This window comes from Hippoglossus hippoglossus, chromosome 15, assembly GCF_009819705.1.
Source record: "Hippoglossus hippoglossus isolate fHipHip1 chromosome 15, fHipHip1.pri, whole genome shotgun sequence".
Lineage (NCBI taxonomy): Eukaryota > Metazoa > Chordata > Actinopteri > Pleuronectiformes > Pleuronectidae > Hippoglossus > Hippoglossus hippoglossus.
In genome coordinates this window covers 23,540,241-23,557,921 of record NC_047165.1, presented here as the reverse complement: position 1 = coordinate 23,557,921, position 17,681 = coordinate 23,540,241, and the positions used below count along the sequence as shown (strand labels likewise).

General features: G+C 39.5%; 1 protein-coding gene across 1 annotated transcript in view; it reads left to right on the top strand.

Moving 5' to 3' along the window:
- atp6v1ba (ATPase, H+ transporting, lysosomal, V1 subunit B, member a) overlaps positions 1-17,681 on the top strand; it is a 31,604-nt gene that overhangs the window by 9,675 nt on the left and 4,248 nt on the right. Inside the window, exons 2-10 of the mRNA XM_034608541.1 lie at positions 5,473-5,528; positions 5,806-5,904; positions 6,560-6,653; positions 7,198-7,275; positions 7,463-7,602; positions 10,650-10,751; positions 13,378-13,475; positions 13,731-13,854; positions 17,270-17,420. Coding sequence (XP_034464432.1) covers positions 5,473-5,528; positions 5,806-5,904; positions 6,560-6,653; positions 7,198-7,275; positions 7,463-7,602; positions 10,650-10,751; positions 13,378-13,475; positions 13,731-13,854; positions 17,270-17,420 — 942 coding nt within the window. The remainder of the gene's footprint in view (positions 1-5,472; positions 5,529-5,805; positions 5,905-6,559; positions 6,654-7,197; positions 7,276-7,462; positions 7,603-10,649; positions 10,752-13,377; positions 13,476-13,730; positions 13,855-17,269; positions 17,421-17,681) is intronic.

The following is a 17,681-nucleotide window of genomic DNA, read 5'->3' as shown; positions in this document are numbered from 1 at the left end:
AATCGATTGATTAGAAAATTATCATCAATCTTAATGTAGTTATCTAGATGTAGTGATTTAAAATAGGGAAATCTTATTGCTTATAAGTCACAACTAAAACCACTGTTAAAATAGAAAGTAATAACAGTGGATGCCATGGATCACACTATGACCTATCTTGGCAACCTAATTATACAGCATTTGACCTTTTTTAAAGCAGCTGGTTCACCCTACAACAATGACAAATCTGAGGACTCGGCAGTTATCGTGCCATCCATGTGAGGCAACGGAGGCACCAGAAACAATTTGAGCAATGTCATCTGTACAGCCCTGTCTGTCTGCTACTTGCACTCATCCTCAGGACCCCTGCCAGAAGCTTCTTAAAAGCCCCACTCCGATAATCAATCAATCCATTCACAACCCATATTCACAAATTACAGTTTGTCTCATAGAGCTTAACCATCGATAAGTCAGCAAGATCTATATGCAAGTGTTTGCCCCCTATTGGCTTGACTTCAGTGCAGATGTGTAACATTACACACTGTCTACTGAAGCTGGTACTTTAATTAGATTTTGTTTTGAAAATCTTACAGCCCAACTGTGGACTTTTCTCTCCAATCATTTATATTGTAACCTCAATAATTCTCGGAACACACACTTGACATGAGTGTGGTATAAGGGGTGGGCCAAACCTATATCTTAATGATTGAGCTTCTGCCTCTTCATATCATCTTAGCTGCTAATCCTTTCCCACAGCCTTTGTTGTGAGTTTTTGTCAAAGTGAACTGTTTTAACCAGCCATACGAGGTGTGGAAAAGAAGGTAAATAAATCCCAACCAGCATTGTAGGTACACATCTTTGTTTTTCACCCTGTTGTTGACTACTTTATCTTCCCGACTACCTTCCTCATCAATGTCAATCTCAACTTGACAGTGACAAACGAGAAACAAAGGCTATGAAATGAGTTTGAGGAGTCAGAATCTGTTTTCAGACTTGAAGGGGGATGTCCACCGAATTGGGTCTGGACATTCTCTGGAGTTTGAACAATGCCGCGGGACATTCTCCACTCAGACACGTTCACAACAACACAGGTAAGGGGTGGTGCAGCAAGCAGAGAGAGTAAGGAACAATTCAGCTGCGGACCTCCCTTTTTTTTTTTACATGTTTTTACAGCATAGCGACGCTGGCTCCGGCTCTTATCACAAAAAAATCTCTTGACATTGTCGTCGGTGTCTTCATGTATGGCTCTGCTTTTTCATCCTGTCATATTTGCATTCTTTTAGTTTTTCTCAAGTTTGCATCTGTCATGTGATAGAAACGTCATCAACACACCCAGTCACTCGATGACTTCTCACTTCGGCTCCTCTGGACATTCTGCAGACCTTTACCAGGGGACTGGCAGGAGAAACTTGAGCTGCTTTTGTAACCCCTCTGTATTTTCTCCAGAGGAGGTGCATGAACCCAAATGTCCGAGTGAGATGCGCAGCAGTTTCTGCTGACTTTATCCACCTGGCCTCCTAGTATAATGTCTGTAGAAATCCAGGAGAAGAGGATGTGTGAACACAGCAGGGGATCACTCCCAGGATTCCCTGCGAGCGAGTGGGGCCGTTGATGATGCTTCTAACACGCAAAAATTAAAAAATAAATAAATGAGAAAACGAATATCTCACAGTGAAAAAGCAGAGACATACGTAGAAGACACAGACGAAGATGTCAAGAGTTTGTGTTGAAAAGCGCTGGTGTCGGGGGTTCTGTAAACAAAATCACGTTAGAGCTGCAGCTGAGATAATGTCACTTCCTGCCTTTGTCTGCTGCACCCAGCTGCTCCACCTCTCAGCTGAATGATGTGGAGGATTTGTTGCTGATGTGAACACGTCTGTGCAGAGAACCTCCCGCTGCGTTGTGCATGTGTGAAAGGCAAACTGCGGGTAAACTCCGTGGCCAATTCTCCGGATTTTACCTGGAGGTCACATCTGAAAACGGCTTTAGGAGAAAGAGGGTCATTGGAACCACTGGACATTCTTCAGAGGGGCTGTCCCTCTGGAGAATGTCCAGTGGTTCTCTGGAGTTCAGTGCGTGTCTGAAGAAGCATCTCTTTATCATGTTGGTTTATCGACTCACTGTTGCATGTCGTGTGTATGTGGTGAAGCAAGGGAAGCCGAGTTTGAGTTGGTTGCAGGGATTGAGGCAATTAGCATTCCCTTGTCCAGTGGGGCTGTGGGAATCCCTTGAAGTAGAGGCTAAGGCGTGATTGTGAAGCTGCACATCACAGCAGCCACTGCTTTGTAGCGTCCATTTATTGTCAGATTGATGATGCACCCTCATCTCCATCCGAGCTCCAGCCTCCTCCACCCCTCCAGTTCTCCCCTCTTTCAGCTGGGAAATTGAATTGTGTTGGAATGCTCTGTGCCTCTTTTCTCTGGCACTTGAATGGGCTCTTTAGTATTTCACACCAAGGTGTCCTTCAGGGTGCGAGGTCAGGCTACCAAAACAGCTTCTAGTAGCGGATTAGGACCAATTAACATCTTTGTACACAAAGAGCTCTGGCAGCTGAACAGGCTGCAGGGTGACCCACACTGCCGTTGCATGCCAAGCCAGGGGACTGCTGCACTTGAACTGAAGTAGCAAAAGAGGGGTGGAGAAAGTTTTCCAAACCTAATGGGAAATGTTGCTACTTCACACCTTGTGAACATATAGGCCATTGAGCAATTGTTATTTAGTGAAATGAGAGTGCAAACCACTTTTAAAAAAAAAAAACAGTCCTACATAAGTGTACCTTTTCCTCTCCTTTTTATAACGGGCTACATGGAGCCAACGATGGCCTTTAATCCAACTAGAACTACTTATTCATAATGTTGCCACACTCAAGACTAGTGCCACCAAATGACTGATAAAGTAGTTTTAAGGAATCAAACTTCGGAAGACATGAATGCTGTTTCATGAGCTGCATTTAATATATTTCTTGAATGTTTATGGCGTTGGCCATTGTAGATTTTCGGGCAGAATTACAGAGTACACTACATGAAAGAAACTTTGTAGACTAAGCACTGGTAATTTTGACATTCTTGTGCTTTGTGTCTTTTACTTTTTACCAGTATATAAAAACCAGCTAACATAGCTAAATAAATTCAGAATTAATAAATGTCTGGCGTCAGTGTCACCTTAACTCAAACAGCAAGTGCTCCTTCAGAGAGCTGCCCTATCGCACTAATGCTCAGCATTTAGAAGGAATAAACCCAGTAGATGCTAACTGACCGCTGCAGCTACATGATGGAGTATATTTAATCTGTGGTAAATCTGCTGTGAATCACAAGGTAAATAATGGTTAAGGGCTAATAATTACAGCACAAAATATTTGGATGCTTCCTTCTATCTAAATTTACTTGTTTGTCCAAAGAGCAAAAGTGTTCATGATGGTTTAATATTAATGTTTGAATCTCTCGGACATGATGTTGTGGTGGTCAGATGTAGCTTGATGGTCACAGTGAAAAAGGAAAAGTCCCCTCAAATTTCTTTAAATGCACGTACCCCCTCCTGTCACTGTAACCAAATGTCTACCTAAAGATGCACTGACTTGTGGATTTCCAAGAGGTTACTGTATAATTATGTAGCCCAATTTTCCCTGCAGCATTATTATCGCCCTTCAGGAAATAGCCATATGCATCTCTTTTGAGATCTGTGGGCAATTTGTAGGCTAAGTGTAGCTATTAAGTCCTTTTATAAACATGGCCAACACGGATAATTTGCTATTTGTGGGGAAAGGACCTGGCCACAAGAAAACATAATGTTGTGAAAATTTGATGGAATTTTAATGAAGCCTTTCTTGTGCTTTTTTTGTGCTTGTTTTCATTTTTTTTTTTTTTTTTAGATGGTCATTGTGATAATAAAAATCCTTAACCCGAAGTTTTGATATCTTATCTTCACTGCGGGAAAATCAGAGCATGGCTGTAGTTGATTTATATTTAGTTGAGTACATTTTACTCATTGTAAGGTACTTTGACATATACACATCCATTTCCATTAACATAGTATAATATGATACTATATAATATAATGGCTGCAATACTGTAGCACATTGACAGGGCACTTTGTTGGCCTCTGCCTAATTAGTGGCATAGTGAATGCCCCCCACTAAGCTTTTGAGCTTTACATTTGTACCAGTCTGTTCCAATTTCCTCCCGTCTTTGATACCAGCCCCAGGACTGACAGTTTACAGATAAAGAGGAACACCAGACCATGTTAGGAAACCTTGTGGAAACAATGCTGCCGCCTCCAGTTCCCACCCTCATCTTTGAATTTACCCGTAAGTCTGCAGATGTGCACAGGAATGATGAAGGGGGGCGTCAGCAGATCCCTTCCAAACTCAAGCAAACAGCATTGCTTTGGTAAAGAAAGCAAGCAAGTTAGGTCTAGACTGTGTGTGTGCATATATAGTCTATATATGAACTTTTTCAAATCGATATTCTGAGTTTGTTCTACAGAAAAAAAATCCAGACAAATCAAAAGAGGTTTTCATAATGAAAGTATCTGAGCATGGCATTAATGTAAAGCCATGCCATAGCTTAATGGAAAAACTCCACCGCCAGACCTTCACTTCAGCACCTCATTGTACCAACAGATAGGATTCACTGATAACTATGCAATTTCAACACAGTTAAAACTCTAAAATTACGTAACTACGGGTTAGTGTGGACACATGTTTCATTATGATGCAATAACCTAATAATAACTTGAATAAAGAGTTGATTTTGATGAAATGAACTGAAATCGCTGAGGCCCTGAATGATTGGAAAAACTAATTTAAAGTAGCAATTTACAGCACCTATTGCATCAATTGTGAAATGACTGTGGGTAATGTAGGTTGTAAGGACACAGGATTTACTGCACTGATTGCATGGAACCACTGAAATGGTCCTTTTTAAGCACAAAGATGTGAATAACTGTTTCATCTTACTGATGATTAAAGAAATACGCAGCAGCCCAAGTTCAGGGAAATGGCAGTGTGCAACGCTGCTGACATATTTGACATATAGTTTTCATTGAGCTCTAGTAGGTTCCTTCAGTACATCTTGCTGCAGTGATTATTGTTTAATACTGGGGGAGGCCAAAGGCTATTCGCACTAACCTTCATCGGTGATGACCCTTCATTTAGTAGTCTATTATTGTGAGGCTCAGAACTAACTACGTGCCTGTGTAATTGTACTCCCTATTCATGAACAAGTGGATTTCATGCATTTTTCCCTGACATTTGCCTGTCTTTGACATTTGGGCCTGGAAGTGCATGAAAGCTGTTTAAGTCTCATCTTGAAAGGTCAGCCTGTGATTATCAACTGTGCTGGAAGGAAGTCTACCTGTTCCCATGTTGATTGGTGGCTTTCAGTTCCACAAGAGAAATCCAATATTGTTAGTTTTACCTGCCTTATTTTACTGTCCTGTGGCCTCTTGAAATAAAGAAATGAATGAACCTCTATATGTAACCCTTCTGTATTTCAGCTTACTCCACTGTGTCTGGTGTAAATGGACCCCTGGTGATCCTGGATAATGTGAAGGTGAGTCTATAAATGAAATCATATAATAATAATAATAATAATAATAATAATAATAATAATAATGACGATGATGATGATTAATATGCAAGATATTCACCTATTGTGAAAATTCATTTAAAAAATATATTGATGAGACTGGAATTGGCAAAACTGCAAATTGACTTTCAGAAGCCACTATGAAGTATACACGGTCATATTGGCAGATCCCTGTTGTATTGGTGATACCAGTTTCATCTTTGGGCAGCTGTAGTGAAACTGTTTTATCATTCTGAACTAGTTCCCCAGATATGCAGAGATTGTTCACCTGACTCTGCCGGATGGCACCAAGAGGAGCGGGCAGGTCCTGGAGGTGATTGGAAGCAAGGCAGTCGTCCAGGTAAGAAGCAGGATCTAATATGGCTGACTGACTCGCACCGATTGTGTCAGCGTCCTGCTGCTGTAAATAACTGTGAAATGTGCATTAATCCAAAGCTGAAAATAGTCCACAATAATTACACTCAAGCATGAGTAGCATTTGCCGAAATTGACCTATCCTGTGCTTTGACATAGCTCAACATCTATTTGATGGATTGGCACAACATTTTTTTACTGACATTCACGGATCCCTATTAATTATTTGTTGATGCACATATTTTCCCTCAGTCTGGTAAAATCCTGTCAATTATCTCAGATTCTACTGGATATAGAAGCACAAATATTAGATATAGATGCCAATTTTGACTGACTTTTCCTCTTGTGTCATGTAGAATTTGTTATAATTTTAAATGTCTCCACAACTATTAGATTGTACATATTAATAGTCCTCAGGGAATTAATACTAATATTTTGAATGTTCTGTTTTTTTAAGCACTATCCTTTCATCTGTCACCCCTGTCATTTCATTTTGTCCAGTACATTCCCATTATCCCATGCTGTCCTTTGTATTAAAAAGCAATCTGGAAAATATAAGATGCTTAACCATCATGGTAATCCCTGTACTTGCTAATCGTTAACATGCTAGCATTGTCATTGCTGTGTGTGTGTTTGTACAGGTGTTTGAGGGAACTTCAGGCATTGATGCCAAGAAGACAGCCTGCGAGTTCACTGGTGATATCCTGCGTACGCCAGTATCAGAGGACATGCTGGGTATGACATCATCAATTTGATTTCACTGAGCAAACTGAATCCAAATGTAACACTGAATGCTGCTTAAAGAATCATACCACATTTCCCTTCAATGTGCTTATTTTACTTATATTTTCAATCTACTCAGTAAATGGTAAAAGCAACAGCAATGAATCAAACCTCCTCTGTGAATGCTCTTGAATATCTCAATCAGCGCGATTATCTCAGTACAGCACAAGGTTGCATATATTTGAACAGCTGTAGAAAGTAAACTTGCTTTTGTTTTTGAAGTATCATTTATCACATCCATGAATTTATAATTACTTCTACTTGTTACTTGTAGACTCAACAAGAGCCATCAGAAGCACTCTTATCTGTTAAGAATCTGACACAAAATAGAATAGATCAGATGTGGTTGGAAGTGTCATCTAATGAACTGCGTTTTATCACTGTTGCTTAGTAATTTTCTTTGAATTGAACTTTCAAAGAAACAATGTAGTTGCTATTTATCATACTACAGACTTGATTTCTGTTTGGCTAAAGGGAGACAATCTTCGTTTTTCAGGGCGCGTGTTCAATGGATCTGGCAAACCCATCGACCGTGGGCCCAATGTGCTGGCTGAGGACTACTTGGACATTATGGGTATGACCTCACTAACCTGTTGCCCTTCTGTGGATTTGTAGGATTTTTTCCTGATGCTAATAGAACATTTTCAATCAAACAAAAAAAGGCACATTCTGTAATTTTGTCCACTGCCTCTATGAACATGGACGTGTGTCTTTGTTTTGCATGGGGTCTCAAAGTGAAATGGTGTTTCCATATTTTCCAGGTCAGCCCATCAATCCTCAGTGCCGTATCTACCCAGAGGAAATGATCCAGACTGGCATCTCAGCCATCGATGGCATGAACAGCATCGCCAGAGGACAGAAGATCCCAATTTTTTCAGCTGCTGGGCTACCACACAATGAGGTGAGACCACCAGACCAGCTCATTTCAACAGACATAGAAAAACACAATTCCTTTGGTACCTGATTACCAGCCTGAAAGAATTTTCTGAATGCGAGGAATATGTATCAGACCCCTCCCTTGTACCAAAACGTGAAGTAAATACAAATATTTTAGACTAAAAGAAAGGCTTCCAGCTTAATACATTGCTAATCAGTTTTACTATAATAAATCAGTGATTATGTTATTTAACTGATTTGATCATTTCTACTACATATGTCAATCATGTACTATTGTAGAAAAAAAACATTCTGTAATATTGACATTCAAATTATTTTGTCTAGCCCCCATTCATATAAACGATGGTAGGCTAAACGGCAAACGCACCTAATTTATTTATTCTTCTTTTTACTTTGGAATAAATCCTGATGAAAATAGAACCTTTAAAAATTAAATTACTGGAACTTAGTGTGTGATTATCTTCATTTTTAAAATGGCAAAACCTCAGCTACTTAGCTTCTCTAGAAGCTAAATGAGTGTATGTGTTCCCAAAGTCAAAAGTGAGCCCCATGCTGAAATGACAACAGTAATATTTTAATGAAACATGAATAAACATTATTCACATGTCTGCTGTGCTCCTATGTCATGTGACACCAGTTTGACTTCTGCTTTCTTAAACTCCATGACTCAGGTGTCCAACATAAATGTTCCACACATTAATATATCAAGTTGTATAAAAACAGTGTAGTAAAACATTTAACTGTTCATTGGTTAGTGCAATACATGACCTGCACACATATACATGGACATAAAAAACACAACAGAAATTATGGATTAAGTAGGAAACACAGTCTGTCTGTGGGATTTGTAGTTTGCCAGTAAACAGTAAAGAAAGCAGAACTTCAGCCCAACTCACGGGGCTTGAATTCACTGCTTGGCATTCATCGAACCTTTGCTACAGCGTGTGTCGTAATCATTGTGACTGACAGCTGTGCAGCACAAACAGCTTTGTTGTGGTTTTTCCAGCTAGATTGTCACAATAGGCTAGTTTAAGTAGGACAGCTCGGGAAATTCTCCGAAAGCAAAAAAATAAATTAAACTAGAAATACACTCTGTAGAGCACATACCTCCACCAAGGCCAAACAATCCTACACATGTCTGTCTAGCTCTTATAATAGAAAAATAATAGGAAAAAGGACGTAGTGTGATAATCAAATTGTAAAAACTCATACATTTCAAATCATAAATATGTCCGATTTTTCTACATCAATATCCGGTCATTATATTCTGAACAATGCCCCATCTTGCAATGTTGGGGACAGAAATTTAAAACAATTCCCCAATGTGTCCCTTTAACCGGATCCATCTTTAAGGAGTTCTTCCCTGGCCAATGTAGGGTGCACTCTAATCAATTTAATACTTGTTAACAACAACTAAAGACACACGGGTGAAAACATAACCTCCTTTGTGGAGGTGATGAAATAAATAATGGCCACAAAGATAACTCCATTGTGTTTGTCGAAACATCTACTGAACTACTCTAGCTCAATTGAAGTTTCTTGAGTGACCATTGGTTGTTCTCGATGCTCTTCAGGTAGAAGAAGAGGATTTTCTATTCTTCTTTTCACTCCTACAGTCCTTTACACATCAGTGCTCGGGGACACAATTTTATGCTGTTACTTTCTCACCATGCTGTCCATTATCAGCCACAACAATTTATTTCCTTGTGTATTTTGGGGAATGTTTAAATATCCACACTTGCACATTATTTAAAAAGAAATCGGTTTTAAACTTCTTGTTTTTCTGTGTGTGTGTGAATGACAAAATATATTCCACTGCTCCCCCCTCATAATGATTAGTGCTATTTCAATAATAAATCTAAGTAAAGTACAATAAAATCAGTAATGGCATCACTGGAGAGAATCTGTGCAAAGTATCCACAACTGTCTCAACACTCCCAGTGTTAACAGCTCAGTTCCATTCCCACTTCTACAAAGTGTGATCAAAACTGTCCTACCACAGAATCCCAGAGTGGCTTGTCGTGCAGTGGAGATGTTGTGAAAACGTGGCTCGTTGTTTCATTAAGCACATGTCACAGAGGTCATTCATGCCATGGCTTCCTCTGTGGGCCAGGTGTCTGAACACTGGGTGCATAGAGAGGTCAGGCCTGATCAAGGCAGTGGCTGTGGCATTATGTGACGAGAGTGAAATTCCTCTTTCCTTCCACAATTCATTATATAACACTCTTCACTCTGCTAAATGGATCAGTTTAGTAAAGAAATTAGTTGGGGTTTATTGTATAACCAATTTATTGATAACTTAAGTACTAGAGAAGTTGTCTGCATAAAGCCCTTTAAAATGAATTTACTTCAAAATGTATTTCTGACAACTACTTTCATGAAAAGACTGAAAAGAAACAATGATTTGATCCAGTGATAATTATTGTCTGTGTGAATTGTGCATAGACTCCAAACTCCACTGTTTCATATTGAAGATGAAACTTCATAGTTTTAGTTTTTTTAATTAAACTCAACAATTTAATATTGACATATCAATCTTTTTATTAAAATACCCTTTGTATTCAAAGCCTGATATGTTTTATGCCTCAGTGCCATAGAGCCCCTTTGTTGTTTGAAAAAAACAATAACAAAAAAAACATAAATGGTCTTCACTTTTGACAGTAGACATAACAAACATGACTAGTGGTAACTAGAAATTGCTGAAATAAAACTTTAGGCTGTTTTCATATGTTGTCCCCTTAATCTAACATCAATTAGGCTAAATCTAGTGTTTTTGTCTTTACAGATTCACATCTCTGAATCTTTGAGTTTTAGTTATGTATAATCTTGACACTTGCAAAAGTAAAATCCGAATCAAATTACATTTAGCAAAGGATTCAGATTTGATAGAATACTGTCAAAACCCAGCCCTGCTTGACATACACCCTCAGACTGATACCTAAACTTTACCTTTGCACATTTTAGTGACATCAGCTATATTAAGAGAGTCTGTGTGTTGAGGTTGAGACATCTTGACTGTCTAAATCCTTCTGTGTGTTTTCTATTTCCCAGATCGCTGCCCAGATCTGTCGCCAGGCTGGCCTGGTGAAGAAGTCCAAGGATGTAATGGACTACAGTTCTGATAACTTTGCCATTGTCTTTGCAGCCATGGGGGTGAGCAGGCAGTGTTCAGCAGACACTTGTTCAAACATTGATTTTCCCCCATCTGTAACTCTAATCCCCCTCTTAACCCTGATGTGACACCTTGTCGCCTCTCTCCCACCCTGCTTTCTGTCTTTTATTCATCAGGTGATTTAACCTTTAAGTCCCTCTTGTTATTTCTGCACCTCTGAGCATATCCCTCGGCCATGTAGACAGGTCACTAATTCAACAGGTCCTTTTAACACTGTCAACCCTGCAGTATCAAGTTCTCTCCTCCTCAGCTGCTCCTCCCGTCTGCTCTAACACCCCATTTGTGACGGTGCTGACCTCTAACACACACGGTTCACTTGCTAAATACTAACCCTTCCCTCTTCTTTTGTGTTGTGTTTAAGTCTAGCAGGAGAGTTGAGTATTTATCCAACTCATCACATGGATATGAATCTTTTTAAAGGACATAGTGCACACTTTAACAGCAATGTATGTGTTTAATAGTAAAAAAAAACCACATTCAGGACACTGTTTACTAATTAGACAGAAGAGCACCGCAGGGCTTCTGTTGAATTTGAACTAATTTCAGATTTTGTGTTAGTCTTTGTCCTAAAAGAAAAAAGTCCATTTATTAGTTGCAGTCATTTTAAAGCAACAATACCAAAGATCTCACATTACTCCTCATTAAGTGAACATGTTTCAGTTTTACATGTTGGTCTCATGTCAGAATAAGCATCTAATTCATTTTAACGTTATAGCAGTCTTATATGGACAGACTTAGGCTTACTGCATCGATTGTAAATTATATATATCAAGAAAACACTCAATACACAGCATGTGAGCAAACAGAAATAAGAGTTTTGTCATTATATACTTCATGTTTTATACATTACGAAACAGGCAGTGGTATTCCTAACAATGAAATTTATGAAAATCAATTCATGGTAAGTGATGAGAGGAGGCAAGTGTCCCTTTCATTCATAATGGTCCTCCAACATACAACTGCTATCAGCAGTGACAGCAGTCCCTCTGTGCACCATGCTGTTTCCATAATGGTTCTGTCATGCTTGTATAAGGCCATAACCGGCATTTATGCAAAGCCCCTTTCACATTGGACAAAAAAGCCAACCAACACCCACTAACATCTGGCTTTTGTCTTCAGTGTGAAAGGGTACAATCAGCTTTCATTCCCGGGTCACAGGTATTTATCGGCTCCAACTCCGATCACCAGTGATTGAAACGTGACTCCCAGGCAAACACAAATTTTCGCCCCATTTCCAGAGCGATGCTATGACGTGTGCCATGTGGGCAATGAAGGCTTGTGGTATATGACAACATTGTTCAGTTGGTGTATGAAGAGACTAAAGTACATTTATGTTGTAAAAGTAACCACCCTGGCCTTGTCTCTGGCCTCCATGCTGCTGTCTCCTGTTCCTAATACAGAGCAAGAAGAACAGAAAGGAAGGCTCCACTAGCAATGGGAAAGGAGTCAAATGCCTTTTCTCTGTGGCAGTACCTACATTTATGATACAAAAACTGTCGTTACTGTTACAACATGTTGGAAAATCGGCTCAATCAAAGTGCAGAAGTGTGTAGTTGCGGTTCCTGTTTGCAGACAGCTACCCCTTGATTACTTTAATACTGAAACAAACTGAAAACCCTACAGATTCTCATGTTAGTCCTTCAGTCTTAAGGAGTTTTTTTGCGATTCCTCAGCAGATTTATAGACATTTCTTCGAGATGGATAGTTGATAATTTCCCTGAGTAGAGTGTCACACTTAATTTTAAAAATATGAATATCATGTCAATATGCTCAGATTTGGTTGAGATTTTACTTCCAAGAATTTTAACCTTTTTTTTAAATGCGTATTGTGGCAGTTGGGTTAAAGGGGACATAGCATGCCCATTTTACCACAAGTTGATATGGTTCCTTGGGGTCTTAATGAAATGTCTGTAACATACTTTGGTCAAAATACCACAAGGATCATTTAAAACAGCACCCTTTTTACCCTGTCTAAAACAGCCCTCCACAGAGTGACCTGTTTTGAGTGCCTGTTCCTTTAAATGCTAATGAGCCAGCTCCACCCTCCCCCCTCTCCCCCCATGATTTTAAACCAAGGCCATGTAGGGAGACTTCCAGTGCCTTGTTACGACACAAAACCCAGGAAGCTCAATCGAGTCACTCAAGCATGACGTTTCTGACTTAGAGGAACCATAACAAAACGCGCAAGGGTTTTTTCCCCAGAGTTTTTGGGTTGGTAGACATGCCAGATACCCACATTAACCTGTAGAAGCACTAACAAAGTGGAATTTGCATGCTATGTCCCCTTTAACATACTTCAACTGTTTCCATGGGTTGTTTGACAGCCTGTGCTCCAACTGCTGGTTGTGTTTTTAAGCTGGTATACCTATAAAAAAACACCTTTTTGTTTTTAGAACACCAACATGCACATGCCCCTTTCACCTCACACTGTGTCTTTGCCTCTTCCTCTGTGTTTCCCCCGGCCTCACAGTTTAAAAGCTTCTGATGTAACAGATACTTAGTACGTCAGTAATGTTGCATATCTGATGTCTGAATCAGCCTTTGTTGTATCAAGATCCTTCACCTAAGAGCGCTCAGTGTCATTAACTTGTATCAATTGTGTTGCAGGTCAACATGGAAACTGCCCGCTTCTTCAAGTCTGACTTTGAGGAGAATGGCTCCATGGACAACGTCTGCCTTTTCTTGAACCTGGCCAACGATCCCACGTAAGATTCACCTATAATATGTGAAAGCTGTAATCGTACCAGCTATGCCAATATTTTTAAGTCATAGATACTCACGGAATTCTTTTAGCAATGGAAATCAGAGATGATGTTGTCAGAAAGCTTTCTAGATTCATATTCACAGAAGTTGTGCCCAGTCTCTAGAATAAATGTTCTCCCTGATAAGTTGAATTCAGACCTTGATTTCTTACGTGTACATACTGATAACTTGCTGTGATTGTTTCTGTGACCAATCAGCATCGAGCGTATCATCACCCCACGCTTGGCGCTGACCACAGCAGAGTACCTGGCCTATCAGTGTGAGAAGCACGTCCTGGTCATCCTGACTGACATGAGCTCCTACGCTGAGGCTCTGAGAGAGGTACGGCTACCTGTCCAATGTGACACATTTGTTTAAGCTCTTTGATGGAAAGGAATGATTTTTGCTCTTGATGTAGTGTGGTTAATACAGCCACTGCCAAACTTCAAGAAGGTACCAATTTTGACTGAAAGTAGAAAATCATTTATATTCTGTCTATTTGAATCATTTACAGGAAGACTTTGACACACTACATCAAGGTCTGAGCTCTTAGGTCTTTTCACTTCACCACTCATTAGTTAAGCTACTTGTAAGGATGTTCTTGTGAATGGATAAAGATGAGATTTATATTTTTCTTGATGCCAACACATTCTGTGAAAACACCAAAAGCAAAAATGTGTTAGCCCGTTCCTCAATACTCTCTGCCTTCTCTATCTAATCTCTAATCCTCAAACCCAATGGTACTTATTGAGGATCTAACTCCTTTAAACATAACTCATATTATCAAAAGCTAATTGCTAATATTGTTTTCAAGACTTTTTGTTGGAGTTAGGAATTTAGTTTGGAAAGTAAAGTTAGTTAATTAGTCAGTTAGTTGCGTGTGTGCGTGCGTTCCCTCGTTCCTGGGGACGTTTGTATTACAGGAGGAGTCACCACAGAGGCTGTTTCAACTGTGCGCGAGATAATCACAAAACCTAAGAGATGCGCAGATGACGTAAAAATTTGAAGATGGTTGTGGTTTGATCCACAAGTACAAAGTGTAATAATATAATTGCAACAACTCATGAACATGTCGACAGATCTTCATGTCTACATGGTCTCTAGTTCCACTTAAAAATAAACTTGAGCAAGCAGAATTTGTTATGTATCGGATAAGTCCGTATTTGTTGCTTCACTTTTTACTAATTAACTTGAACATGGGAAAAAATGTCTCACAATGGTGCAGGCACCTTTGCCAACTATTAGAGGGGCTAGATGTAAGTTTTCTCTGCTACTTAATATAGTTTCTTTCAGGGGGTTGGTGATGGTTGCTTACCAAGAGCTTCAGCCATTGCGTTATTTAAAAGACAAGGGGTTATAAAATCTCCTTAGACCGGACTTACTTCAGGGTAGACTGTACGCTACAGTGAGTCCCTTCGCCATGATGTTGGAATGCTTGAAAAAAGTATTGGTTCTGTTTTAAAAGTATTGATTTAGCATTGGTATTGGAAACATTCTAAATTATACCCAACCCTGTTAAAAACAGTCACATTTTGGGAGCAGTCCTCTGCACTGAACATGAAAATCTGTGTCAATTTTAAACATGCTGTGTATGAAGACGGCTGAAAAGGTGTGATATGAACCAAGCTTTTTAATGGAGCTGTAGGTACGTGTGCCTTACTGTCAATGTTATTTTATAATACTGTCGATTTAAGCACATGTATTCAGTTATATCTTCACCATAGTATAATCCTACAGAATCCTCTGTGAAGACTCAGTCTGTTGCTTTAGCTGCTGCTTGTGTGGCAGCGTGTCAACATAACACACCAGTGTAAATTCTCTGCAGCATTAGCACAAAGGTGATGGACTCACTAAAGTCATTGCTGAAAGGGAGGGTAATGTGTCCTTCATTTGTGTAGGAAATACCTTTATTTCATTACTGTCCGCTTGGCTTTAAAAGGAAATGGTCCCCCCTCTCTGCCCTCCTCTCTCCTCATGTGAGGACTAAGGCCCCCTCGACTCACTCTTTTGTGTTTCTGTACCGGCAGCACAATGTGGGTTTTTAAATGGCGCATGTGCGTTTCCCTTCTTGCATTCGCTGTCCCTAACCTTGGCACATGCACGCTGCACCAATAGTCAGCTAAGACTCAGACAGCTTGATGGGTATTTCTGTGCTTACAAAGAGCCAGGAGGACATTAACATTTAACTTCGGTTCCCATTCATATGTGTGAAGGTTTAGTTTTGCATTGAATCTACAGTTCAGAAGTGTTTAGCCTGCCCATCAACCTTTGAATCCAAAGATGAATGAGATGCATTTTCTTTCCTGCTTGCTCTGAATTCACTTGACTTTGGGAACAAGGATTTACTTTTGGTCATTTTTGCAGAGGGTCTGAAAACAGAATGGCAACATTTCCAACCAGCTGTTGGCCTCTTCTGAAATATACTGAAGGAGTTAGCATCACTTGACTCTCTAACAGTAAATGGATTCCAAATACTTTTGTTTGTTGTTGTTTACGATGAATAGTATAGCACAAAAAGCCACAGTAAGATCAAGTCTTACTCATTATAAAAATATCAATTTATTCAGTCTGATAGGAAACATCTTTACATCTCCATCTTTACAGACCCGAGGATCTGTTGGGAAACAGAGAACAGACTTTAAAGCTGTATTATTTTTAATAAACAGAACTGCTTGGTGAAATGTGTCACTTGTGCCCCAAGAACCCTCACATACTGTTTCTACGGTATGCCTGTCACAATTTTCATACCAGCATTTCACATATGCAGTTCCTAATAACTGTGGCATATTTACCACTTTTTTTTATTAAATGGTGCTTCCATGATTTCAAACGGTTAGAGAAAGAACTATCAGCTTTTCCAACTGGAACAACTGTTATCTGCAGATTGTATTTGTGCGCTAGCTAAATAACTCACTAATTACCTGCTAGTTATCTCACTCATTAATGTGAACTGCGTGAGCTGTTTGAAAAAACTAAACTAAGACCAAGATCTTAAATAACTCAAAGTCTATTTACAGTATTTAGTGCTTCAAAACTGTTGTTATTGTTTACAGACTAAATAAAATGTAATAAGTTAAAACTACTACTATGAATAATATTAATCATTATTATTTATTAAATTAAATGGAAAATGGTTTGTTATGGCTCTGCCAAATGTTGATCACTAAAACCATTGGTGTCATTCCCCTCAGTAATGTGGAGTTTGTTAGCCTCTTTTAACTCATGGTTTTGTTTATTTTTCAAGCAAGCTGAAATACACTCCGGACTGACGCATATCACGTGCGCATGCAATACTTTATTTATTTTTAGCCCATGTCACTTAGGGGGCTCGGTAGTTTTGAGTGAAAGGGTTGTGACGTAGCCACTGTACACCACCTGTCCTGCACCAAACAGACACAGTTAGCTAAAACTAGCTGCTGAATGTACTGGAACATGTAGCAGCTACAGAGCCAGGTTATTTTTAGGCTTCAATATCTTCATTTATACTAAATGCATAAAAGCTAATGTTGCTCTGTGCTGGGTTTGTAGTCAGACAATACTTATCTAATATGTATGTTGCAGTACTTGTATAAGGTGATAATTAACTTCTTTAAATTTCCACCTCACTACTGCTCCCAAGTGGCCAAACAACTAATCAATGTGGCTTTAAAATGTTCTCAAACCTGATGGAAATAAGAGAAAAGTGAAGCAATAAAATGGATTTGTATGTCGACAACCTTGTGTCCTCTTTTACACCACTCATGCCGCCCACCTTTAGGTCTCTGCTGCCCGTGAGGAAGTGCCTGGTCGCCGAGGCTTTCCCGGCTACATGTACACCGATCTGGCCACCATCTACGAGCGTGCCGGCCGTGTGGAGGGCAGAAACGGCTCCATCACTCAGATCCCCATTCTCACCATGCCCAACGATGGTGAGAGCTGCAGCACCAGAACAAGAGCTTTCTGTGCTTTACATTGAATCTTCACAACCTTCAGTCTCGTACTGGAACTTGATATGAATTATTGTGTGTCATTCACAGCAGGGTTAATAGCTTTCCTCAACCTATGTATCCATTGTGTATCGACATGGTTATAATGATTATATGTCTATATTCCATTATCTGTCCTTAAATGCATGAATCTTTTTGGCAAGTCATTGTTTCAATTACTGAAGAAGTGATCTGATACGCACT